At 36.2% G+C, this 27345-nt stretch overlaps 1 protein-coding gene across 2 annotated transcripts in view; it reads right to left on the minus strand.

Moving 5' to 3' along the window:
- Window positions 1-27345, minus strand: part of Jam2 (junctional adhesion molecule 2) — a 54544-nt gene that overhangs the window by 21242 nt on the left and 5957 nt on the right. For both annotated transcript variants that reach the window (XM_076867726.2, XM_076867727.2), the window contains exon 2: window positions 4688-4753. In XM_076867726.2, the coding sequence (XP_076723841.1) occupies window positions 4688-4753 (66 nt within the window). The remainder of the gene's footprint in view (window positions 1-4687; window positions 4754-27345) is intronic.

The following is a 27345-nucleotide window of genomic DNA, read 5'->3' on the forward strand; positions in this document are numbered from 1 at the left end:
GGAGTTTTTTTTCCCACAAGGCAAATTAAAAACACAGTATCTCTGATTAGAAGAAAAAGGTTAAAATCCTTCCTGTGTCTCGGAGTTTGATGTTAAACAAATCTAATGTCATTAAAGATATTAACTAAAGTTTTATTCAAAATATACACATAGATATGAACAAAAAACCCATAAGCATATATATAAAAATTATAACCCAGTAGTGATTTCTGTGTGATATAATGATGATTTTTTTTCTTTCTGTTATATGTAGTTTCCATTTTTTTTTTTTTAGTTATATTCATTGCCAGAAATATAGAAGTAAAATAGAAGGAAATAGAAAATAGGGCAGAGAAAAGAAAGACAAGGAAGAAAGGAACCAAAAGTTGTTTTCAAGGATGCCTAAAGTTTCTCAAACACGTTTTACATCACAAAGAGATGCGATTTTATAGAGGTGTTTACAACTGTGCTACAAAGACAAACGTGTGCTGAGGGACCTGTCGGAGGAAACACAGCTCTTGCTCTGTTGATTAAGGAGACTGGGCGGTGACCTTCCGGAGTCTTGAGTTTTAGATAGGTTTCCTTCCCGTATTTTGTTGAGTTTTCCAGCAATTAAACACACACCCACACTCATTTTTTTTTTTTTTTTTTGTCTATTCTACTGTCTTACTCCCATGTCTTAGGAATCATGTTGTATTCAATCATGTTGTTTCCTATATTTAACTAAACATACAAACATACATACATACACGCACACACAAAAACAAAACAAAAACATGCATTCTGATGAATTCTTCCTAATTCATATCCTTCTATGTTCTCAGTGCTCTGTGGGAAAACCTCTAAGGAAATTATGTTGGAAAATGTCACCAATGATTTTCCTAAGTCCAGTGACTTCATTCCAGCCTCTCTCTCATGGACTGTATAAAATGTAGAGAACAGGTCTATGCAATTTGCCCATAATATGTTGAGGACTTACTATGTGCTCAGCATTGCTTTTTGAGTTCTATCAGTGAACAGAGCAATGATTCCCTGTCCTTTGGGATCTTACAACCTAGCAGAAGAAGTCAGGCAGAAAAAAGCAACATTATACAAGTGAATTCTATTGCATGTTGGATGGTGATGAGGTGCTGTAGGGAAAAGAGAGTACAGCAGAGTTGGGGAAGTTTGGGAGTGCCAAGGACAAGGATGCAGTTTTTTAAAAGAGTAGTCAAGTTTATCTCTTTTACAAGGTGACATCTGATCAATGATATAGAAGATAAACAGAATATGTATTGTGGTAGGCCCAGGGAACAGCCAGGGCCTATACCCTAGGGTGCCATGCCAATACCTTGATTTTGAATTTCTAGCCTCTAGAACCTAGAGGAAATATGTTTCTGTTATTTTAAGTCACCTGGGTTATGGTATTTTCTTATGGCAACTCTAGAATATGAATACAAATGAATCTAAAAGCTAATTCTCATGGAATCTCCTTTCTCTCTTTAGCCAACAGTCAACTCTCAAGGCCAGGACAATTTTTGGTATTCTGCTTTAGGGTTATTGTCACATAAAAATATAGTACTTATAGCACAGGTTTTGGAATTAAACCTTTGCCCTATACTGGATATATGATGAGAAAATTACGTAATTTTTTTGGAACATTATAAAATAATGTTCTAAAACTATAAAATAAATAAAAATAATAGTACTCATCTCACAGAGTTGTAAAGATTACATGAGATAACGAAGTTATATACTGAGTGTACATGGTGTATTATATATGTATGTGGTACATAAATGGTCATTATTATTTTCACACATGGGGATCTTCTCTTTAAATGTACTTGCAAATTTGACAAGATAGAAACCCACATGTTATATCATCACAAATCTCTCAGATTTGAACTAAAATGTTATCTCTGTTTTGGATGGCAAAGAAAACAATGTCAACATAAATCACACTTTTCAAAACAAGACATATTAAAACAGAAAAATGTGCCAAGTTTCTTAATCAAGGCACTTATTTCATTGCCAAAACTACTGTTTCATTTAGATGAACAAAAGATAAATGTTTATTTTATTTATTTATTTAATATTTTTTATTGTTGATGGACTTTCTTGTCTTTATTTTTATGTGGTGCTGAGGTTCGAACCCAGTGCCTCATGCATGCTAGGCGAGGACGCTACCACTGAGCCACAACCCCAGCCCAAGATAAATGTTTATTTAAAAAATTAGCAAAATAATTACTTATAGGAGTAAGAATCATTATGAATTTTATTTTTTCTGAGATTATTTATTGCTACCTTTTGAGTTTATTCTCTGTGGTCATGTTAAAAAATATATCAAATTCTACATAGCACAAAAAGAATTGATACTACTAGAGCAGTTCTGAAAAATTAGCAGAAATTACTTCTGGGAAGACATGCTTCAGAGTTGGATCCCCTCTATAGAAGTCCACTCACATAATTTATAAGCCTGACAGATCTGCCCTGGTTTCGGGTTCTTTCTGCTCTTGGTATTGCCCTGGGAAGTGATACAGAATAGCTACACTAAAAAAAAGAATTAATTCATACTTTTAACATTAGAAAAATAAGAGATTAGAAAAACTCTGAACAAAATGGGTAGGACACATATTCAAACATACAAACCACCAAATATTACAGATCTTAAGTAAAATTAAGTCACTGCAAAAAATATCATAAAAGGTGAAAGAAAATAGGAATTTATTTTTGCATTATTGAGAGCCAAATTGGAATAATCAGAGCACATATAAAATAGAATTAAAATGCAATTCTTAACTAGAAGGAGCAGAGGTTAAACAAGAAAATAGAAGATATTTATTTTGGAGTGAGAGTAACTTTTTTTTTCTTTTGATGCTGGGGGTTGAACCCAGGGCCTCGCCCTGCTAAGCATGTGCTCTACCACTTACACCCACAGCCCTGAGACTAACATTTGATTGCAATAAATTATGGAAGGATTTTCTATATTAAAATAAAGCATGCATTAAAAAGTAATGTAAATGGGCACAGGATTTCATTTCGGAGTGTTGGAAACGTTCTGGAACTAGGTAGAGGGGGCACTGCACAGCAATGTGAATATACAAAGGCTTCTGAATTGTTCATTTTAAAAAGATGAATTTTAGGGGCTGGGGTTGTGGCTCAGCAGTAGAGTGCTCGCCTAGCATGTGCAAGACGCTGGGTTTGATCCTCAGCACCACATAAAAATAAATAAATAAAATAAAGGTATTGTGTCCAACTACAACTAAAAATTTTTTTTAAAAAAGGATGGATTTTGTTATGTGAGTTTTGCTGCAATGATTTTTTTTTTTTTTTTTAAAGACTGTAACTTTGACGTCCTAATTCAGATATTAGGGCATCGGGCCTGAGGGCAGGGAAGTACAGCCACTGCGTCCAGCTGGACCCAGGAAAGTGAGAAGTAGCAGAAATGAACTTCACTTCCTTTGTCCCTCAGGGACATGCTGCTCCATTTTTCCTCTCTCACTATGCTCCCTCTTTTGGCCATTCCAGGCTCCTTTTTGGCATCTTACTCAGCCTATTTATCTTTCTGCAAGTACTCCAGAGTCCAAGTTACTTCCAACCATTAATTTCCTCTTTCCACTTCTCCTTACTTAAAACTAACTCACAATAAAGGGTGTCTTATTAGCTTAGTCATGTAAAACATTGGAATTAAAAGGACTTAATTAGCCTAAAAATTATTTAAGTGACTTGTTACTAAGTGGTTTGTTGTTTTTGAATAATGGACTAGTTTTTTATAACATTTTTTTTACTTGTCAAGTATGTATAACGTGTGTTAGACACTACTGTAAGCACCATATAAATACTAACTCGTGTTCCAGGTCTCTTCTCTCATCTTTGACCCTTTCCTTCAAACTGTCTCCAACTTCAGGAAGAAAACATTCCTGAAGACAAGAGAGTAGGTGTTTGGGACCTGTGTCTTAAATGTTTATAATCTTTGACATAAACAAACATTGCATTTAAGAAAGACTAGTTATTCTGGTTTCTTTGTATTATTCATTGTGTCCTAAGGTCAAAAAAAAAGGATGGTCGATATTTGAAGTATACTTATAAAAGCCTCTATATACTATTTGGGGGTAATTATTAATTCTTTAAGTACTTTTTAACTGTAACAAAATACATACTAATCCCCGCATTTATAAATAAGAAAATGGCACTTCAAAATAGAATGCATTAATGTCATCTTAAATACTTAGTTGCGGTGTTAACTTCCATTAACCTTCTTCAGCTGGTTAAAATTTTTCTTAAGATCTCTCTCTGGGGCTGGGGATATGGCTCAAGTGGTAGCGCGCTTGCCTGGAATGCGTGCGGCCCGGGTTCGATCCTCTGCACCACATACAAACAAAAATGTTGTGCCCACCGATAACTAAAAAAAAATAAATATTAAAATTCTACCTCTCTCTCTCTTTAAAGAAAAAAAAAGATCTCTCTCTGTTTTGCAAAATAGATTTTGTCACAGATAATTTATGTTATAGGAGACCTTCTATGTACATCTGGCCTTTATTGATGATTCAGAATGTTTACTGAGGAGGTAGAGAAAGTGTTATAAATGTGGAAATGCATGGACTATTTCAGGCAAAAGAATTAGTGTGGGGTGAAAGAGAATATTCCAACAAATATAAAAATAATATCACCTGTTACCCTCATGAGTCATTTAAACATTATAGCCTGTAAGAATTGGTAAATACCATACCTTGGTACTCTATAGCTGTGACAACTTGATGGTCTTTGGGGGCAGATAATCCATAGGCCTTATGATCTGAAAAGTTAGAACAGATAAGATAATTAAAATAGTATAAAAATTAGTTTTCAAATTTTTAAAGGAAATACCATTTTAAGAACAATGGCCTAGATTGGGGGATAGATATATACATAATATATAGGCTTTAAAATATCAAAATAGAAAAATCAAGCTATACATGTCACTTCCATTTTATTATGGTTTTGGACTTCAAGAATTTCCCAAAGCTAAACCCATGAATGTATTCGCACCCCTCCACATACAAGCCATTCTCACCAGCCCCACTGAAAACAAGAGCTCATGTCTTTATGTCCTTAATTTATCTTAATATGCAGCCTATGTCCACCCACCCATCCATTCATCCATCCATCTAGAAACCACTTTTCTGACTCAACAATTCCCCTTTGTATATAATCTTACATCCTCTCATTGACTCTACCATTAATACCTTCATCCATATCTCCAATTCCAATCTCTTTTCCCATGGAGTCCCCCCTGCCATGTTTCTGCTGGACATCTGTATCTCCATTTCCACAAACTTGTGAGCAAAAGATGAACTCATCAGTTTAAGCCCAAATGTTATTTCTAAAACTGGTAACTCTAAGGTTCTTCAAACAAGCCTAAGTTCAGAGAGGTGGTTACCTCATTATAGTGAAAGGCACCACAATCCACATGGTCACTCTGGCCAGAATCTTAGGCACTGCCCATGATACCTCCATCCTCTCATCCATTCACTCTAAGTTTCCATCTATGGACTGAGAATTGTGCATCAACCAGGATAATGTTTTGAAAGATTGTCCTTTTTCTCTTTGCCCCCTCCCACCTTTGTAACTGCTCCTTGCCCCAAGGAAGGGATACAGATAGCCAAAACCAGAGAGAAAGAAACAGGGCACTTCTTGCCTTGCCACATTAAAACTCTGACCTTGAAAGAAATGTTTAAAAAAAACATAGATCATGCAAAACATTTACAAGAAACCATTGTGACTGAAATATATCTGCTCCACAGACTTGGAGTAGAGAGGAGGAAGTGAGTTGGAGAACGTGAATCTTGGCAGACTGTTGAGAAAGAAAAATAATAGCAACATTTATTAAGTACTTAGATGTCAGGCAACATCCCAAGCACTTTACAAGTATTAATTCACTTAGCTCTCACAAGAATTATCTGCGGCTGGGTACCATTTTTATCCACATTTTTTTCCCAAGTGTGAAAACTGAAGCACAGAGAAAATAAGAAACCTAATCAAGATTCTATGAGTGGTACATGATGGAGCTGGAGTTTGAACTCAGCCTGTCTTCACCCACAACCCACATGGTTAATTACTTTATTATACCTGACTACACCCTGTTTCTCCCAAGCTGAACTATGAACAAGAACTGCCAATTAACAAAGGTGCCACGTGGAAAGATATATTGGTCTAAGGGAGGAAGGAAAGACTGGGAAATTGGTTATAACAAAGGCAAAAGACTCCCTCTGAAGCACAACACAGGTGGAAGATAAGAGGCTGTGACTAGGGAAGCCAGACACCAAAGGATTCCCAGAGGGGAGGCTCTGAAGCAGGGTTTCTAAATATTTATACCATTGACCTTTGAGGTTGGATCATCCCTTGTTAGAAGAGATTGTCCTGTGCACTACAGGATGTTGTGCAGCATCCTGAGCTTCTCCCCACGCGATGCCAGAAGCACCAACCATCTCCAAATCATGACGATTAAAAATGTCTGTAGACATTGGCTAAGAATCACTGTTCTGAGCTTAGTTAGACTGGTTTGAAGAACCAGTCATAGAAGTAAGCCAATATATTAAAGGACAGTAAAGAACTATGAGTTCAAAGATTTTGAAAGTTCCTATGAAATCAGAATTTCACAACTATGAAAGATAATTTATTATACTTCTGGGAAGGAGAAAAAAATATCTTTCATACTAAATGGTGTTATGGTTTGGATGTGAGGTGTCCCCTAAGAGCTCCTGTGTTATTTCAGGGATATTCAAAGGTGAAATGATTAGATTGCAAGAGCTGTGACCTAATCAATGGGTGGTAACTATAGGAAGGTGAGACATGGATGGAAAACGTAGGTCACTGGGAGCATGTTCTGCAAATGTTCATCTTCCCTGTAGTTCCTCACTCCTTCCCTTCTCCTCTCCTCTCCCTCCTCCTCCTCCTCCTCCTCTCCCTCCTCCTCCTCCTCTCCCTCCTCCTCCTCTCCCTCCTCCTCCTCCTCTTCTTCCTCCTCTTTCTCTTCTCCCTCCTCCTCCTCATCCTCCTCACCGTCCTCCTCCTCCTCCTTCTCTCTCTCTCTGCTTCTTGGCCACCATGACAGAGCAGCTTCCCCTCCACCACACTCTTCCACCATAATGTTGTACTTCCCCTCCAGCCCTGGGCAGTATAGACTTGGCCAACCGTGGACTGAATCTCTGGAACCATGAACCAAAATAAACTTTTTCTCCTCTATATTGTTCTTGTCAGAGAGTTTGGTCACAATGAAGAAAAGCTGACTAACAGAGAAAGCATCTTTTCTTTGACTTATTCATCTATATGTACATCAACGTGTAAATTAGGCTTTATACTCCTAAGGAACACATGCTGTGCTAGGGAAGTTTTCTTTTATTCCTTTCTTTCTACCTTAAAAGACTGCACAGAAAAAAAAATCTAATTGTAAAATTAAAACTCTCAGAAGTCTGCAGGTCTTGAATGTCTAGCTTCCCTGTCTAACTAGTCAGAGTTTGTATCTCTAAATTGTAAACATCTTCATTAGGGAAATAACCCTGGTGTTGAAGTGAAAAATGTGGGATGCAACTGATCCCTTTTATTGACAGCTGCAAACATGTCTATATAAAGCAGTGAGTAGGGTGATGTGATTCAGTCTTGTAGAGGTGTCAGGGCCACCAAGGAACAATTCAAAATAACTCTTTTGTTTCTGTATTTTTAAGAACCATGAAAGGAGTCCACACAATATTTTCAGATCTCCATTTTCCCACTTTTCCATACAATTCGGTCACATACCATGCATTTTCTCTTTTCACATTCCTCTGAAACCTCCTTCCATATGCCTCCCCAATACTTTTTTTTCCCAACGTTTTCCTCTCCTCCCCAAATTTTATTTCATAGAGTCCAAAGGCAGAGTCTGGATCTTCCAAACAAAGGTGGTCATCCAGAATTCTCCTAAGTGGTTGAGGAAAAGGCAGGAACTTCAATGTCCTTGTTGTATTATCCTATATTTACTACTTAAATCTTTGGATATTTTTGAGAGTGATTATGATTCCAAACCATTTTTCTGTGAAACGTTCAAAGTACACTTTGAAAAAGCTTCTTTTCCCTTTTGAATTGGTACCTTCAAAAATGCTCTCATTATGAGTGACAATTCTTGTGATTTTTGAAGTATTTTAGTACACTTTTTAGACAAAACAATGAAGACTCATATTCCCTGTAAACCAGTTGAGGGGAAATCTAGGCAAAAATAGGAAAAGTTAATCTTTGTTCCCTCCACGTGGTCATGTCTTTGAACTTTCCAAACACCACACTGCCTACTGAGAGTGTTTATTTTCTTCAGCAGACTTTGACTTTCCTTCGGTTGAGGCAAACTTTAGTAAAATGTGAGATTAGAAGATTTAGGAGATGTGTTCCAGAAATCAATGAGAAAGTGAATCTTTTCCCCCTTTCTCACTTCCAGTTTTCTACTTGTTAAAGCTTCTTTTGAGAAATATTTTTTAAATTTTCAAAACTCATTAAAAATCCTGTGAAAAATAACATCAAATGTGATTTTAGGAAATTAATTTTTCCTTCATAAATTTTACATGCATATATTTGAACAGAAAAAAATCCCAGACACTAACTAAAAAAAAAAAAATTGAATACTTGAAGCTATGAAGGCAAAAAATTATAATAGAAATTGGATTTTTGTTTCAGGTATACACTTATTTTAACAACACATTAAAAAAGTACATATTAAGAGGGTACCATGCAATGTTTCTGTATATGTATACATTGTATATTTCTGAATCAGGTTAAAAATAGTTTTTCTCAAACATGTATAATTGTTTATAGTGAAAAACTCTTAAAATTCTTTCTTCTGGCTTTTTATAATATACAGTACATTACTGTTATCTATAGCCACCCTGCTGTGCAACAGCTCACCAGAACTTCCTCCTCTTTTCTAACTTACTAGGAACCCATTGATCAACCTCTTCCTATCCCTCTCATCCCTGGACTCCCTCCAGCCCTGGGAACCACCATCCTATTCTCAACTTCTGTGAGATCAACTCTCAATTTCTATCAGATTCTACATGTGAGTGATACACATGGTACTTGTCTTTCTATACCTGGCTTATATCACCTTAACATAATGATCCATCCATGTTGTTGTCAATGACAGGATTTCATTTTTTTACAGCTGAATAGAATTCTAAGATATATATGTGCCACATTTTCTTTACTTATTCATAGGTTGTTTCTATTTCTTGGCTGTTGTTAATAGTGCTGCAATTAATAGGAATGCAGATGTCTCTTTGACATTATGATTTCATTTCTTAGATATATAACCATTAGTGAGGAGAATTAGGGTTTTTGTTGCTGTTGTTGCTGCTTGCTTGCTTGTTTGTTTTGCATTGCTGGGGATTGAATCCAAGGCATCAAGCATGCTAGGCAACTGAGCTACAACCCCAGTCCTTAGGGGATTAGTGTCAATAAATCAATAAATGGGTAGTATTTCTTGGTATCTGAATATTTATTTCTGTGGTTTTTAAGCATCTTCTTATGGTGACCTTGCTATCTCTAATCTACTTACTTTAAGGTTTGCTTGTAAAAATATGTAACATATAAGATCACTTATGTTGAACTTATTTAAACATAAAGTTGTGAACCTTAAAATTAAAAACATCATGCTTTATAAGATTTCTACTTTGTTATAGGCTTTCTGAGCCTTGAAGTTTACTTTTTAAAACTTGTATCTAAAAACTTATGAAAATAAAATATTGGATTGTATATAAATATGTCACCAACAGATGTTAGGAATAATCTGTTTGGATGCCTTCTTGAACCAATTTTTTTCTTTACTTTTATAGAATAAATAAATGTGAAAATAAACAACAAAAAAAAATCATGATGTGAGCTCAATGGTTGAGGTCAGTGATTGTTTTAAAGTTAGCTACAAAAACCTCTTTAATAGTAATGGATGTGTTCCAAAATCACTGGCAGAAGTTCACAAACTAAAGTTAAAGATGATTATGTCCTTAACTGCTAACCACTCCAAGTCAAATAATTCCTGGTCAAATGAAACCCTTTGTGTTTCTTCCCCCCTCCCCCACCTTAAGAATAAAAATTCTTACATTTTCTATTTTTCATCTAAGATAATCTGATTTAACTAAGAATAAATACTTACTTTACACTACAATAACTTTTAAATTACTATACAAATATTGCTTAAGGCAACACTTTTAATTGAAAACATGATTGTGAAAAATTGAAGTGCTATAGAGGTCTTTTATTTTACAAGTACAGTACAGACAGCATCACCTATAAAGTCAAGTTATCAAACTAAGGACATAAATTATTTCATAAGTTTAAAAAAATAAAAGTTAACAGCCATATGGATTAGTACAATTCACATTAAATATACATTAGTACATTACTAATATATATTTATTATACTAATGAATATAAATAGTTGCACAGGGTTAGCAAAATAATACCAATTTATTTTTAGAATTTATTGTGGCTAATTTGTATGGATAGAAAGTAATCCAATCAACTAGGAATTAGAAATTAGATAATATACTCATCTATCTCACAATTATTCATCCATTCTAGATCTAGGGAATAAAGAAGAAAGAAAAAGGGAGAAAGAGACAGAAACACAGACAGAATAACCTTCTAGTCTCTCAAAGGAAACATTCTGGCCCTTCCTCTTCCTGAGTCATCCACATTCTATTTTCAGAGAAAGGGAATCCAAGCGAAAGTGCAAAGAGAAGGAAAAAAGGCTCTTGGCTTTATAACTAATGACTTGTGATGTCCTGGTAAGTTAATGAAGACCTAAAGAATTTAAGGGTGATTTTTGACTATGAATAAAGCTTCCCCTTAAGAACCTAACATCTAAGTAAGATATAACTCCACTGTGTTTATAACTTTCTTGACAGATATGACAGTTGAAAGCAGTGAAATAAACTCCTTAAAGTTGCAACTATTTAGAAAGCAAGGAGGCTAAGATGTACATTTAGTTAGTTGGCCTCTTTGGTCTTCTGAGTTTCTCAAACCTCAAGGTGAGGTGAGGAAGTAGAAGCAAATACAACAAATGCTGTGAATGGCTTCACGTCCATTTTCAAGCTTTAGGGTTGTAAAGATATTCAAGGAGTATATTAAAAATTATCATTTAACAAAGAGAGTATTCATGGATATTTGTGGTGAACAAACTAAATTGAATGAACCATGAATTTTGACGTCTAGTTCATGAAGTTGTATGCATTCCCCCTTTTCCTGGTCTTTAACAACTTGAGTATAAATGGGACTATTGATGTTTCAGAGTAGAGTACATAGCTGTTTTTATGTAAGTTATATGCATTGGTAAATTCAATAGGGCATTCCATTGCCTTGAAGAACTAGATGATTAAAATTTTCAGGTGCTATTAGAAGAGATTCAATAAATAAGTTAATTTCTCAAAGTAAAATAAATTCTACAAATTTTCAAAGAAGTGTTTCTTGGCATCTCTTCTAATGTTTTAGTCATTGTGAATTTCTTACCATGTGTTACCCACCAGGACATGATGGAAATTATTTTATAATTCTGTGAATTTCCTCATGATATTTCACAAATGACAATCTCAGCCAACCACAATTCGTTCACCAGTGACATTATCTATAGATATTTGTCGGATGGCAGCAGTGAAATCCAATAGACTCTCAAGACAAGATGATGAAATGTCATCTTTCAAAAGTGATACTGAAGCCAGGTGTGATGGCACATGCCTGTAACCCCTGTAACCCAAGAGGCTCAGGAGGCTGAGGCAGGAGGATTGACAATTCAAAGCCAGCCTCAGCAACGGTGAGGTGCTAAGCAACTAGTAAGACACTGTCTCTAAATAAAATACAAAATAGGGCTGGGGATGTGGTTCAGTGGTTGAATGCCTCTGAGTTCAATCCCTGATACTCAAAAAAAAAAAAAAAAAGAAAGAAAGAAAAAGAAATTGATACTGATAGGAATCACATACTCAATAGAAGCTACAACTGTTGATCATTCCATGTCCCAACTGGTTCTCTGTTAAGATTAAGGTGCCAGGAAAGAATGGTCCTATAATTTTATTAGTATAAAATAGGGAATCAATAAAGAGGTCAGCTATCAGAACAGACATAGGGTATGATGGCAAAGAGGTAAAGAATAACAAGCCTGAGTGTCTTTGCACCAATGGCATAGGTGGTCTGAGAAGTGTCACAGGCACACTTCTGTAGGAGAGAAGTGCATGGAGCTTTAAGAGCTTTATTAATTAAAATTATTCATTGCCTTTTAATCTGAAATTATAATTGCCTAATTCCTACTTTGGTTTTTAAACATTAAAAGTCCAGAATCACCATCAGCATTTGGTAATTATATTTCTCAGTAGAAATGAATTCACTAATACAGTTGCAAATAAGTTGTTTTTGGAATTTGGTATTGCATATCACTTCTGTAGAGTTTGATCAGCTCTGAGAAAATTGCCTAAACCTGAGTTTCCAAACCAGACTTCAGAACCAGAATCTGCATCATCAATTCTGGTTTGAAATTCTGTGAGTATTTGGTAATCTCTGTACAAAATGTCCTAAAAGCAGACTCACATAGATTACTTAGGTGCTACTTGGGCCAGGGAATAGGGAAAAGGTTATCCTACAATTATTTGACATTTTTAAAATCCCTTAAGAGCACATATGAGACAATAACTACCATCTCCTAAACTGTCTCTACCCTCCCACACAGTTATTTAGTATTGTTATAAAAATCTCTTTATATCTTGGAGGTTTTGCTTCTGTTTTACTGAGTGAATTTCAGAAATCATTTGCAACCGTTTAATGTTTCAAATGTTTTCATTTTTTGGAAGCAGTTATGAATATAAATTATGTTTTGTGAGAATTAGCATAAAAGTGTCAAAAGGTTTCTCTGCTATCACCAATCTATTAACTTCATAACTTGCAAATGAGATTATCTTTGTGTTTTTCAAAGACAGATAGCATTGCTAATGTTTTCAATCTTTTTCTGAAATAGAATATTTATAAAATGTAATGAATAGGCACATAAAAGGGACAAATGGACCGTGACTTTAATGAAGCTTAAGCTTTGGGGACCAAACTTGGGATTGCCCAAGGTCCTAGCAGTGGGATGGGAGGACCAGAAATGTGTGCCCATTTTGCAAAATGTGCAAAAATAAGATTTTTTTTTTGGTATTTTTTTCATACACAGAGTGCTACTGATCAAATAATCATGGGCTGCAAATAATCATGGACCTCTCCTTATTTTTTATTTTATTTATCTTTTGTAGTGTAGGGGATTTCCTTCTAGGCAAGTGTTCTTCCACTGAGTTACACCCCCAACCTTAGCCTTCTCCTTATTAATGAGTGTATTCAGCTTCCCAGATTTGACCACACACCAAGCTTAGATAAAGAACACGGTCTCTGGGGACCATGGTCTCATAATTTAACCTCTAAAACACTTATGATTTCATAGGATCAATGACCTACTGTACACATGCTCTGTACCAAACTTCATTTCTCAAAACGTAAGAGTTGTGTGGATTTTATTTTTCAAGTCTCCTGCTGGATGATGAGTCAGAAAATCTTCGACCTTACATTTTGTACATGTGTTATTAATTATACTCTATGACCACGAATGCTTACAAAAGAAATTTGAAAACCAAAGGAAACCTCCCAGCATATTGTTGCTTCATGTTTCCTTTGATTAGTCTTCAGGAAGCCAAAAGAATAAGAACCATTTATTTTGAAGTGCAGAACATGGAAACAATGGCTTGGCATTGCTTTACTGTCATATTTGCAATTGTCAGGCAAGATTGCTCAAATTAGCTACACTGATTTCTTGCATGCTCTAAATCCAGGGGCTATATTGTCCTTTTCTTTTGGTAAAGGCAGTTCTCTGACTCTTTTATTTAAACTGGCCCAACACACCCAACTGCATGCTCACACAAACACGTACTTTCTAGGGTCAGTTAGAGTCTGATTAAAAAAAATTGTTTAATGATAACTACATGTATTCAAACCCATGGAATCTTTGGAGCTGCCTCCTGGAATGTTCGGGAAATGAGTACAGTATATGCTGAGAAAAAGGCCCAATTTTTAGAATACATTAAGTATTTAAAAGAGCAGGATTTTACTGAAAGCTTGGTCCTTGTCTCCAATGCCAATCCAGTGATGAGGACATGGTTTTGAGAAAAAGGAAAAAAGTGTTTTTTTTGCTTTGCTAGCAAAGGAGAAACACAGGGGACTACTGTCCCAAAGGCTGTGATTCTGCCCATCAACAGGAACAGGGAGCTTTTAAAGAGGTGATTCAAAGGCTACATTCCACATGTTCTCTGTAGGAGTTGTCATTCACTTGTTAATTTGGGAGACAGTCATTTCTGAGTCTTCTGGTCTCATTTGGTATCAATAGTCTAGGTTACTTGTTCCAAAGGTGGGTAAGTACTCAAGGACAGATAAATCTGCCTAAAATGGGGAAGAAAGGTAATCCTATTCCCTAGAGATTAGGGAGGAGCAGGGAGAGAGGAAGAGAAAGAAACATGTTCATTTAAAAAAATAAATTGCAGTGGAAGAGCAGCAAGGGCTATATTCAAGCATAAAGAGGACCACTGGTATAAATAAATATATAAATAAATGAGAGAGAAAAAAACATCTTTGTTACTATAAAATTGAAAATAAGCTTAATAAAATATTCTCAATTTAATAACACAAGATGAATATGTTAAAAAATTAATCTGAATGTGGTAGAACACACCTGTAATCCCAGCAACTAGGGAGCCTAAGGCAGGAAGATGACAAGTACAAGGTCAGCCTGACCAATTTAGTGAGACCCAGTCTCAAAATAAAAATAAATTAAAATAGGTTCAGTGGTAGAGCATCCCACAGGGCCCCTGGATTCAATCTCCAGTAATGCAAAATAAAATAAATAAATAAATAAATAAAAGAGAAAGGAAAAAAGAAAGAGAAAGAGAAAAGAAAAAAATATATTATTTACTTGGTTAAAGTTTTGATAATCAAAATTACCAAAAAACAGTTTTGAAAATAGCATTGTGATAGTTAATTTTACGTCAACTTGACACTGTGCCCAAATATATGGCAAACATTATTCTGTATATTCCTCTGTGAGGGTATTTTTGGATATAATTAACATTTAAATTAATACACTTAGAAAAGCCTTTGAGTCCCTCAATGTGAGTGGGTTCGATCCAATCAACTGAGTCTAAATTGACAAAAAGATTGACTTCCTTTCATGCAAGAGGGAATTCTGTCATCAGATGGCTTTTGGACTTGAACTGCAGCAATGTCAATTCTTGGGTCTCTCCAGCCTTCTGGCCCATTCTGCAGATTTTGGACTTGCCTGCCTCCATAATCACATAAACCAATTGCTTAAAATAAGTTCTTCTATATACACAAAAACACACAGATCCTGTTGATTTCTGGAAAACTGACTAATTCAAGCATCATAATGGAATTACACAGATCAGTTAATTTAATAAACACACAAATACACACATCTGGTTGGTTTTATTTTTCTGGAGATCCCTGACTAATTCAAGTATCATAATGAATTACAGTAATAAATTAATAAAATCATTAATTAATTATTGATGAAATTAAATACCATTTTATGATTTGTCACATTTGGTGATTTTTATGACATCATTCTCTTGATGCCTCTTTCCTGCATCTGCTCCCTCGCACTGGGAACTGACTTTAGCATTTTATAGAAAGATGAGAGTACCCTTGTGATAAAGGTTTGAGAAACAGTGGGTTAACAAGTCAAACAAAGTTCTCTCTTATAGGAGAGAACTTATTAGCACTTTTAACATGCGAAAGAGCACTGCGACTCTCTAGGAAGAAGTACAATCTTAAGCATGAAACACTGGAGTAGAATAAGAAAGAAAAAGTCTAAAAGGAAATCATGAAGGGATGAGAAGAGACAATTGGAGAAAGTAGGGCAGCAGGATGTCATGGAAGTCAAGGATGGGCAGACTTCCAAGGAGGCAATGTGGACAATAGTTCCCGTTCCAGAGAGCTTAAGTAAGGTTTTGGTGGAAAGCAAGCCATGGATTTAAGAACTAATAAATTTATTAGTGACACACTGACAGCAATTTCAATGGCATGGGAAAGGGGCAGTTTGCAGTGGGCTGAATGATCAGTAGGAAAATGGATACAATAAAAATAGGTCATGGTTTCAAGAAATGTGTCTAGAGAAAAATGGTGGGTTTTTTCTTTCCCCTCCAGGTAAAATTGTAGACTTGAATGTCTTTTAGTCTGTAACTAGACAAGTAGTAATGAAGATAAGTTGAAAAGGGATAACTGCTGAAGCAAAGGACCCCAGAAGTCTGGACGAACAAGATCATGAGCACAGGTAAGAGGCTGGCATTAGATAGGAGAGATCCCTCTTTGATTCAGGAGGGAAACTGCTAAAGATGAATGTAGACATAGACAAGTCTGCAATTCCCCCTCTTCACTCTTGCCTGAATTAGCCTCTTAAAAAATGATCTGGTCATATTTAGCTTCCTTTAGAGCTTCCCCTAGCCTTCAGGATACATTTCCAATTCCTTCAAACGGCCTTTCAGAGATGGCTCTTGTCCTTCCAGCCTCACTCTCACCACTGCCTCCTAGAAACCTTGTGTTCATGTCACACACTGTAGGGCTCTCAGTCATGTAGTTAACATTCATGTAGTTAACAGAGCATTCTCCATTTTGCTTCCTGTAATCACCTTCCTTCCACACTCCCCTGCCACAAGGTGAACTCCTATGTATTCACAGGGTAACTCCTATGGACTTCAACACCCCACTCTGGTGTCAGGAAAGGTAACGCCTTCCTCTATCTGACATAGTACGTTTGTTTTTGGTTTTGTTTTCGGTTTTTTTTTTTTTTTTTGTCTAGTGCTTGGAATTGAACCCAGGGCCTCATACATGCTAGGCAAGTGTCCTACCATTGAGCTACATCCTAAGCCCCTGACATGGTACTTTTTATAAGCCTTGTTTTTATTTTCATTTATTTATTTTTTGAGGGTACTGGGGATTGAACTCAGGGGCACTTGACCACTGAGCCACATCCCCAGCCCTATTTTGTACTTTATTTAGAGACAGGGTCTCAATAAGTTGCTTTAGTACCTCCTCATTGCTGAGGCTGGCTTTGAACTTGCAATTCTCCTGTATCAGCCTCCCAAGCCATTGGGATCGTGGGTATGCACCAGGGCGTGCACCACCACACCTGGCAATAAGCCTTTATTTTTAATTCAAGCAATCTTTTACATATACAATCTTTCCATTGGATAGCGTTAGGAACATGGTGATGTTAGGAATCGTTTGATGCAAGTTTGTACCTATATCACACTTAACCCAGAATACAAGATAATTAAATGTCTATTGTAAACAAAAGTGAACATGTTTTATCTTCAAATTTATAAACTTTTACTATATCTAATAGTATAGTATAAATTATATTTGTATATAAAATGCATTTAAAATATAGTATAATTATATTTTTCTAATCTACAACACCTGGCAAACTAAACCCACATATTAAGTGAATTAAAAATAAAGTATCATTTTGCATACATTTTAAGTCTTGACTTAATCCCCCACACCCTGAGTGAACAGAGATTTGAAAGTTTTGTTTTATAAACTATATTCATGTTCATTATATAAGCTAATGTAACATGTCCATAAAGTTGTTTTTATAAAGTAAAACCTATGATCTACACTATGTCATATGTGTTCTCTCAACTATAAAAGAGGTATTGGAAAAGCACAGGATTTATTCAAGACCTTCATTGTATACTATGAGGCTTTTCAGCTCTCCTATATTTTATCTGACCTCTCTAGACTTTTAATTCCTCACCGCTCTAAATCTAAGTTCAATATAATTATTCACACTTATAAGCTACTATATTTCAAAGGATCACATTTTCAACTCAGAATAATTTAACTAATTTTATGCATCTAACTGGGAAACAATTATTTAATGATATCTGCATGTATATACCTGCATACCTATAATCCCAGCAACTTGGGAGGCTGAGGCTGGGTGGCCATGTCAGAGACAATGGGACTAATGTTGTTTTAGGTAAAAGATGGAAGCCCACTGTCCTCTAAAAAGAATGGTGAGTTTTTTTCTAAATGACTGGAATGATGTGTGCACCTGCTGCTGACACAGGCTTCAGGCTGCTTCTAATTTAGCAGCTAAAGGCCTCCACTTCCATTCCTTTCCTATGACCAGCGTCTCCTCTAGAGCATTCTTAGAATTTGGGGGTCTTTAGTGATACAACTTTGCTCTGTAAAAAAAGTATTCCTATAGCCCACTTCCAAAACTGCACTTTTTAAATTCTTTTTGGTACTGGGAATTGAACCCAGGGGTGCTTTACCACTGAGCCACATTCCCAACCTTTTTTTATTTAGCAAGATAGGGTCTCGCTAAATTGCTTAGAGCCTTGCTAAGTTGTTGAGGCCAGCAATCCTCCTGCCTCAGCCTCCAAATTGCTGGGATTATAGACATGAGCCATGGCACCCGGCTGTACTTTTGTTTTCTAATAATTAGGAATAAGTTTCCTCAAATACTCTAGAACACATAATCTAAAAGACTGGTCTTGATTGTTCTCATCATTACTTAGCAGATTTTGATATCTCACCACTAAAGATAAATGGCTGAACATAGAAATAATAGTAGCAAGAAAGATACAAAATTAGGCCTCTGAATATAGCTTCTGTTAAAGGGCTGTGTGGCAGTCTTGTTTCCACCCTAAAGCTGGAGGTCATGGAATAGAGGGCCAAGTGAAATCTCCTGCTCTATTAACATCCACATTCCCTTGCTTATGAATTCATAGTGTATTGGGGGAAAATGTTCTCCAGTATGGAAGTAGCTTCTGACATAAATGGCTAGAATGACAACGTGCATCTGCCACTGACACAGTCTATAGGCTGCTTCTAATTCAGCAGCTAAATGCCTCCATTTCTTCCATTCCTTCTCCATGACCGGTGTCTTCTCTAGAGTTTTCTTAGCGTTGGGAGTCTTCAAAGCTAAAAGAACTATGGTAAATTAAATTACCTAAAATGCCTACATGGAACTTGATATTGTTATTAATGACAAGGATTTGAATGTTAAGTGAATATTTTAGCAAGTATGAGTAATTTGGAAATATGCTTGGGTTGACATGTTAAATGCTGGTTGTGCCCTGACCCTTTAAGAAGGATGCAATATTCTCTTTCTGTTGTTTCAAAGAGTCAGAGGGTTGACAAGAAAGGCTTGATCAAACCTGAATCATTAAACACATGTAAGATGAAGGTTTTTTTTTTTAATTTTTTAGGAATATAATCAACTCTCTTTGATGTTCAACTCTTTTTTATATATATTTACCTTTCCTTGCTATCAGTCTTTGAAGGGGACATGCATTATCTCATGGCATTTTTACATTTGGGGGATAAAATATTAAAGTTACTTTAAAAAATAAATGCATTGAAAGGTCCATACTATGGGCTGAAGTTATAGCTCAGCAGTAGAGCATTCACCTAGTACATGTGAGACTCTGGGTTCGATCCTCACCACCACATAAAAAATAAATAAATAAACAAAACAAAACAAAACCCTGTTATCAAGTAGAACTCCAAGACCCCAGGTTACATACACAGCAATGCCATTACTAAATTTACTGTATATCAGCTACATTTTTTTTCCCCTGATGTAGAGTGAACCTTTCCCTCAAATACTCTAGACCTTGCTACTATTGTAAAAAACTTAACCTGGATAATGAACAACAGATATTTATTGCTCACAAAACCAAGGGGCTAGTAGAAGTGATGTCTGATGAGGGCCCCACCCTCATAGATGGGGATAGTTGGCACCTTCTCTGTGTCCTCTATGGCAGAGGAGTGAACAAGTTCCCTCAGGCCTCTTTTATAAGAGTACTAATTATCTCCCAAGGACCCATCTCTTAATACTACTGCTCTGGGATTAGGTATCAACATATGAATTTGAAGGATATAAACATTCAGGCCATAATGCTCACTTTGGTCTATTTATTTTCTCTTTAAACCAACAGACCCTAAGGTAAAATGTACAAGAAAAATAGTTACATTATGAGAGCTGTAACCTCATCAGTGGGTTAATCCAGTTGGTGGATTAATAACTTGAAGGATTACTGCCATGGCTGGTAACTGCAGGCAGGTGGGGCGTGGCTAGAAGTAGGTCACTGTGGGTGTGCTCTTAGGGATTATATTTTGTCCCTGGCTCCTCAGCCTCTCTCTCTTTTTCTTGGCTTCCATAAGCTGAGAAGCTTTCCTTTGCTCATCTCAGACCTAGAGCAATGGACTTGGCCAACCATTAACTGAAACCAGAATCCCCAAATAAACTTTTTTTCTTATTTATTATTATTCTCTGCTATGTTGGTCACAGCAACAAAAAGCTGACTAACATAGATAGGTACTTATATCACATATATAGACATAACATATATGTATGTGTGTGTGTGTGTGTGTGTGTGTGTATATATATATATATCTTTAAAAAGGAAAACAATAACATGAGTTCATATTGCTATTTCCAATTCAATTACAATGTACCAGAATTTTTACTTTTTAAAATTTTATACATATATCTATTTTTCTACACTAAAAAACTTGAGTTCTAAGTACATTAAAATACACTGATTTGTAGTATTATACTGTAATACAACGATTAGAGAAAAATGTTTTAGTGAATTTTATCTTTTAAGTTTTCAACGTCAAATCTATGTAATAAGTTATGATAAGAGAAGTCTGTCCCAACACTGCCCTTTCCACCCACTGTTGATAGTTTTCACTTAAACTTCCAGTGTTTCTTTCCTACACAAAATGTCATGTGCCTCATCATACTGCCTTGCACCTTGACCTCAATATCCTGGGATACAGGTGCATGGAGATACCCTTGTTCCTTTACATAGCTACACTGCAAACTATCATGTTATTTATTCAGCCAATCCCTTACTGATGGGTATTTGATTGTTTTCAATATTTCTTATAATAATTAATTTGAAATAAATAACATGCATAAGACATACCCTATTTTTGCAACTACAGATTTAGACTAGGCTCCCCATAGTGAGGTTGATGGGTCAAACAGGAGATAAGTAATTTCTTTATCTATTACTGAATTCCCCTGCCTAGCAGTTATACACTGCACAGCCCCATCAGCAGGATGTAAGAGCATCTGTTTCCATACAGCTTCAAAAACAGAGAATGCAAATGAGTTACGTGCTTTTGTTAATCCAGTAAGGAAGTGATGCTTTCTTGGTGATGGTTTAATTTGCATTTTAAATTATATTCAACAGAGCTTCATCTTTGAAAAACCATTTAAATTTTTCTTCTGAGAACTGAGGTTTATTTTAATGCCATTTAAAAAATTTTTGATGTTTGTCTTTTAACTTTTAGGGACTCCTTTTATATCAGTGTCAATAATTTTTCGAGGCTTAAATTGCAAATATTTTTTCCCAATTAATCATTTATCTTTTGATTTGTTTTTGGTGCTTTATTTATTTATTTGTGGTACTGGGGATTGAACTCTACCACTGAGCTACATCCCCAGCCCCTTTTATTTTTATTTTGTGATATTACCAACTAAGTTGCTGAGACTGCCCTAGAACTTGCGATCCTCCTTCTGAAGCTTCCAAGTAGCTGGTGTTTTATTTCTCCCATGTGTATGCTCTTCTGGTATATATAGTCCAGAGGAACACATCCCTGCCTTATTTTGTCTTGATTTTCTTTGTCAGGGGAGGTAAAGGAATGTGGTTTTATTTATGTATTTGCTTACAAACATGTAGATCTCTGATCCACGTGGAATTTGTTCTCATGTACACTGACAGGTTCAAGTCTATTTTCTCCTCAAGTGGCTACCCCATTATTTTAAGAATATTTATTAAGCATTTTCCATAATTTCAGATGCTACCATATATGTACACACACACACACACACACACACACACACACACACACACACTGAATTTCCAAGAAGTTGGGCTAATTTTTGAATATTACATATTGTTGTTCCACTGGTATGTCTGTTTTGTCTATTCTTGTAACAATACCAAAGGATTTTAATTCTAGAAGCTTTATAAAGTACTGTAATATACAGCTATCATCACCTTCTTTCTCTTCTTTCTGTCTTTTATTTTTTTGTACCAGGAATTGAACCCAGGAGTGCTTAACCACTGAACAACATCCCCAGTCCTTTTTATATTTTTTATTTTGAAGCAGGGTCTTGCTAAATTGCTGGCCTCGCCTAGTTGTTGAGGCTGGCTTTGAACTAACAATCCTCCTGCCTCAGCCTCCCAAACAGCTGGGATTACAGAGGTACGCCACCACAACTGGCTCATCACCTCATTTCTGCCCCCACAGGGGTATTATTGTTTGTTGATTTTTCCACTTCTCCATGTATGTTTTCATAATTAATGTCATATGTTGATACAGAAATGCATGTATAAAACTTATAACCAAAAGCCTATATTGAGGCATATGCTCTTTTTTAAAGAAGTAGAATATATAATCACAAGTTTGAATATCATTTTCCCAGGCAGTGTTTTTGAACATTCCACCACCTCAGACAGCTTTTCTAGGGGACAGTACAGGAACTGAGATTCTCAGGATGCATCTGATCTTGGAATTTGCCTATACCCAACTAGGAGATCATACCCTTGGATGGAGGTGATGAATCACCTGGATCCAGAGGATGTTTTTTTTCTGTGATAATGAGCAGGTGTCAAGATCCTACAAGATGAACAAGAGTACCTAAGAAAATTACCTTTGGTTTGGAATTAATCATCACTTTATCAAGCTCTGTTTTCTCATTTCTCTTAATAAATTTTTGTCCATTATGGACCTAGATTGCTATGATCTCACCTGAGTGGCAAAGAGATTCAACCATGAGAGGCAAATCTGGAGTCCCCTGCCCCAAAGAGTACTTTTGTAACTCTTTAAAATCCTTTGTTTTGTTTTACCTCAGGCAAATTGCAAAGGTTGTATTGCAATTGTTGTACTGATTTTTTTAAATCAAGGAAACATCAGACAATCAGCAAAATTTTGTAAAACTCTATAAGACAGACCAGTCAATATATTCCCTTGTAACTCTAGGAAGGCACAGTTAATAAAGGGAGGTGAGAGTTCTAGAAATAGTAAAATTATGAAAAAAATTAATTATGAAAAAATCCCTAAAATAATTAGGTATTTTTACTTTTACATGTGTCCTGGTGTTTTTATTATTAAAAGGTAATAAAATTTTATGAAGTTAAGAAACAAGTAAACTTTAGGTAAGCATCTTCTATTAATTAATTATTAAAGGACCACCTCAGGCCAGGTAAATTTTAGGTGCCAGAACACAAAAATATGTTTTCTTTTGGCCTCAACAAACTCAAAATCCAGAGAGGTGCCCATGTATACTTTATAACAGTACAGAAAAGTGCCGTATGAGAACCAGGAATATGCCAAGAGCACCAGATTATAATATGTAACAGACTTCAGCTTTGATGGATGGACGAGTTGGAAAGTCTTAAGAGAAAAAAGTAAAGAATTTTGGAGTTAGACCTTCCACGAAGCATCAGACAATCAGCAAGATTTTGTAAAACTCTATAAGACCAGTCAATATATTCCCTTGTAACTCTAGGAAGGCACAATTAATAAAAGAAGGTCTAACTGCATTTGGCAAGGGGGAGAATATTATACAATGATCACAACAACAGAAAATAATGGAGGTTGTAAAGGAGATGTATTGTATCTAGGTTAAATCACATATATGTTCTCTCTCTCTCTCTCTCTCTCTCTCTCACACACACACACACACACACACACACACACATACACACGCGGCACAAAATAATCTGATTTGTTCTAAGACCAAAAGCATTATTATAAGGGCCAAAGCACAACCATGGATCCAATATAAATACATGTAAAATTTTAATATTTGTATGACATAGTGGCTATGTGTTCAGATTGTTGCATAAATAAAACACTTGAGTCATAGCTTATTTTATTGTGTCAGTTCTGCAGCTGATCAGAATTCATTCCTATTTTAAAGTCCCCCTGAAGCATCTTTTAAAACATAAACACTCAACTCCCTTTTCAAAATTAGCACTTTCCCAGTAGTTCAACATGTTCCTTTTTTATTTGTGGTCATTACTTCTTCTTTGGTCTCTTTTAAAAATAGCACCCATTTGCACTTGTCTGTGAATCTTAGCTGGTGCTAATGCCTGCCCTGTCTTGCTTTGGCCCACTTGCTCATCTTCTCTGGACTTTCTGATTTTTATTCTAAAGAAACTATATAGGAATGCTCATATACACCAGAACTGCTTTTTCCCCAATTTCCTGAAACTCTAGAAAAGCACCTAAGAGTGGGTTCTCTGTGGGTCAGACAATAGGGGTCAGGAGGGCTGCAAAGGAAACCTATTTGTCTTCCATTTTATAACCTTTCTGTACAAGTTAAATTTACCATAAGTATATTTTTAAAAAAGTGAATGCCTTTAATGATTCTTTATTTTTTTATTTTGTCCATATTAAAGTATTAAGCAGGCATTTGCAGAGTGAAGAAAGCTAAGACTAAAACAGCAGGTTCTGCTTAATAAAATGAGAGGAGGCAAACTGGACAAGCCTCACAAAAAGGATGCAGGGCAGGTTATGTGTTTTTACTATTTACAGGTCGAGTGTCCCTTATCTGAAATGGTTGGGACCACAAATGTTTTGCATTTCACATTTGGAGTGAGCATAGACAGATATTTCTGGATGATAGAATCCAGACTAAAAACAAAATTCATTCATGTTTCATACATACCTTATAATACAGCCTTACATTTGCTGCTAAAAGGATGGAACTGGAGACTATCATGCTAAGTGAAATAAACCAATCCCCCATAACCAAAGGCCGCATATTCTCTCTAACATGAGGATGCTTACTCACAATAAGCAGGGAGTGGGGTAGAAGTTCTTTGGATTAGGATTAGAAAAAGGGTTCTGAAGAGAAGGGAGAGGGAAAAGGGAATAGGAAAGATAGTAGAATAAATGGGACATTACTTTCCTATGTTCATATATGAATATACAACCAGTGTAACTCCACATCATGTACAATCAGGAGAAGGAAAAGTTGTACTCCATGTACGTATTGTAAGTCAAAATACACTCTGGGCTGGGGATATAGCTCCACTGGTAGAGTCCTTGCTTCTCATGCACAAGGCCCTGGTCAATCCCCAGTACCACACACACACAGAATCCTACTGTCATTTATAACTAAAAAAAAATAATAAAAACTACAACAATAAAAAACAATAAAAACTACAACATAGCCTTAGCTAGGCCGTAAGCATCTTAGCAAGACCCTGTCTCAAAATAAAAAATAAAAGGGGTTGGAGATGTGGCTCAGGTAGAAAGTCCCTGGGTTCAATCTGTAGTACCAAAAAGAAAATAAATCTAACAACAAACAAAAACAAAAACTGAATACTAATAATGGTGGAGTGGAACAGAGAAACAAAGACAAAAAGCAAGACAGGAAGGTGGGACTCTTCAGTTAAGAACCAAAATTCCTGTCAAGCTCACAGGGATTCTTGCTCAGGCCTTTATGACTCAAACAAGTAATCAGCTGAAAGTGTAGCTCTTGAAACATTTTCACAGAACTAGGTCCAGTACAGTTCTTTGCATTTCTGCTCATAAACTGTGGGAAGAATTCAAACTGCACAACATTTCCTACCCACTCACTGACCTGAAGATATAAAGAGGAGGGTCTTGTGGTCCTAGTGTACTCCTAGGTATTCACTGGAGCATTGACATTCTCTTTCTCACTCTTTCTCTCTCCTGAATTTATATACTTACATGCCTAGGAAATTTCAATCCATCAAATCTAGCAAATAACCCGCTTAAGGATGGCAACCCAGGGAATTCTGGGAACGGTTAATCCTGAAGGAACATAAACCCAAGGGTGGGAAAGGGAATAAGACTGAAAGAAGATAAACTGTACCCAAAAGAGCTAATGGTTAGTGTTTATATGTTGGGAGCTGAGCAGAAACCTGGAAACACTTGCAGCAAACATTAATTTTAAAAGTTCCTTAGGGGTTAGGGGAGCAGCTCAGTGGTAGAGTGAATGCTTAGCAGTCAGGAGGGCCTGGGTTTAATCCAGCACAGAAAGAGAGAGAGAAAGAAAAATCCCTTAAAAAACCCAAGAACAAACAGGGCAGGTGGCGCATGCCTGTAGTCCAGACAGTCAGAAGGCTGAGGCAGAAGGATCGCAAGTTTGAGGCTAGCCTGGGCAACTTAACAAGACCCTCAGCAACTTAGTGAGATCCTGTCTCAAAAAGAAAAGAAAAAGAAAAAAAAAAAAAAGAAGGAAGAAAAGACTGGGGATATAGCTCAGTGGGTTCAGTTCCCAGTACCATGGGAGAAAAAAAGGAAGGAAAGAAGGGAGGGAGGAAGGGAGGGAGGAAGGGAGGAAAGGGGGAGGGAAGGAGGGAGGGAGGAAGAGGTGGACAAAATTTTCTCAAGTCCCCGATTAATTAGTTGTGTTTCAAATACATGGGATGGGGATATAATTCAGTAGTAGAGCACTTGCTCAGCATGTGTGAGGCCCTGAGTTCAATCCCCAGCATCACAAAAACAACCAAATATAAAACTATTCTCTGTGGGTGCAAGAATATGTTGAGTATATATTTCAATAAGCTATGTAAAAAAAAAAAAAATACTTCTACAAGCGATTGCCAGCTCTCCAGTCACTCCAGCCTCTGTACTCTCCATGCTTAGTCCAGTGTGTTCGTATGAAATGCAAATCTGACTGATATTCTTTGTTAAAAAAAGAGCTCTTGGTGGCCTCTCCAGCTTTCTCAGTGTGTTATTTCTACATGTCAACATAATTCTCCCTACTCAGCTATGCTGTCAGCCCTATGATTGGGGTTATCACCTTTACAGTTGGTAACTGACACACAACAGAAGTCAAATAACTGGATCAAGGTCACAAGGCTAGTGAGTAAGCACTGAGTTCAGCACCTGAGTACATTTTTTTTTTTTTTTTTTTTTTTTTACCATTACTGTACAGTCGGATACAAAGTGAAAAATACCACTTTATCTCACTGGAAGTTAAAATCTAAAGGTAAAAGTTATGGCTGCTGCATCAGATCTAGAATATTCTTGACCACAACACTGACTCCACTGCTGCTCTACATATCCTCATTTTAGTTGGTATGATAGGCAGACTAATGTCCTCCTTAAAAGTGTCCACAATCTGTTCTCCAGAACCTGTAACTGTGGTGCTTTACATGACAAACAGGAATTAAAGTTGTAGAGGAACTAAAGTTGCTAACCCGCTGACCTTGATTGGGGAGATTATCCTGGATTACCCATGTGGATCCAGTGAAATTACAAGGACCTTAATAAGTAAAAAAAGAAGAGAGAGAA

Source organism: Callospermophilus lateralis, chromosome 10 (assembly GCF_048772815.1).
Source record: "Callospermophilus lateralis isolate mCalLat2 chromosome 10, mCalLat2.hap1, whole genome shotgun sequence".
NCBI lineage: Eukaryota > Metazoa > Chordata > Mammalia > Rodentia > Sciuridae > Callospermophilus > Callospermophilus lateralis.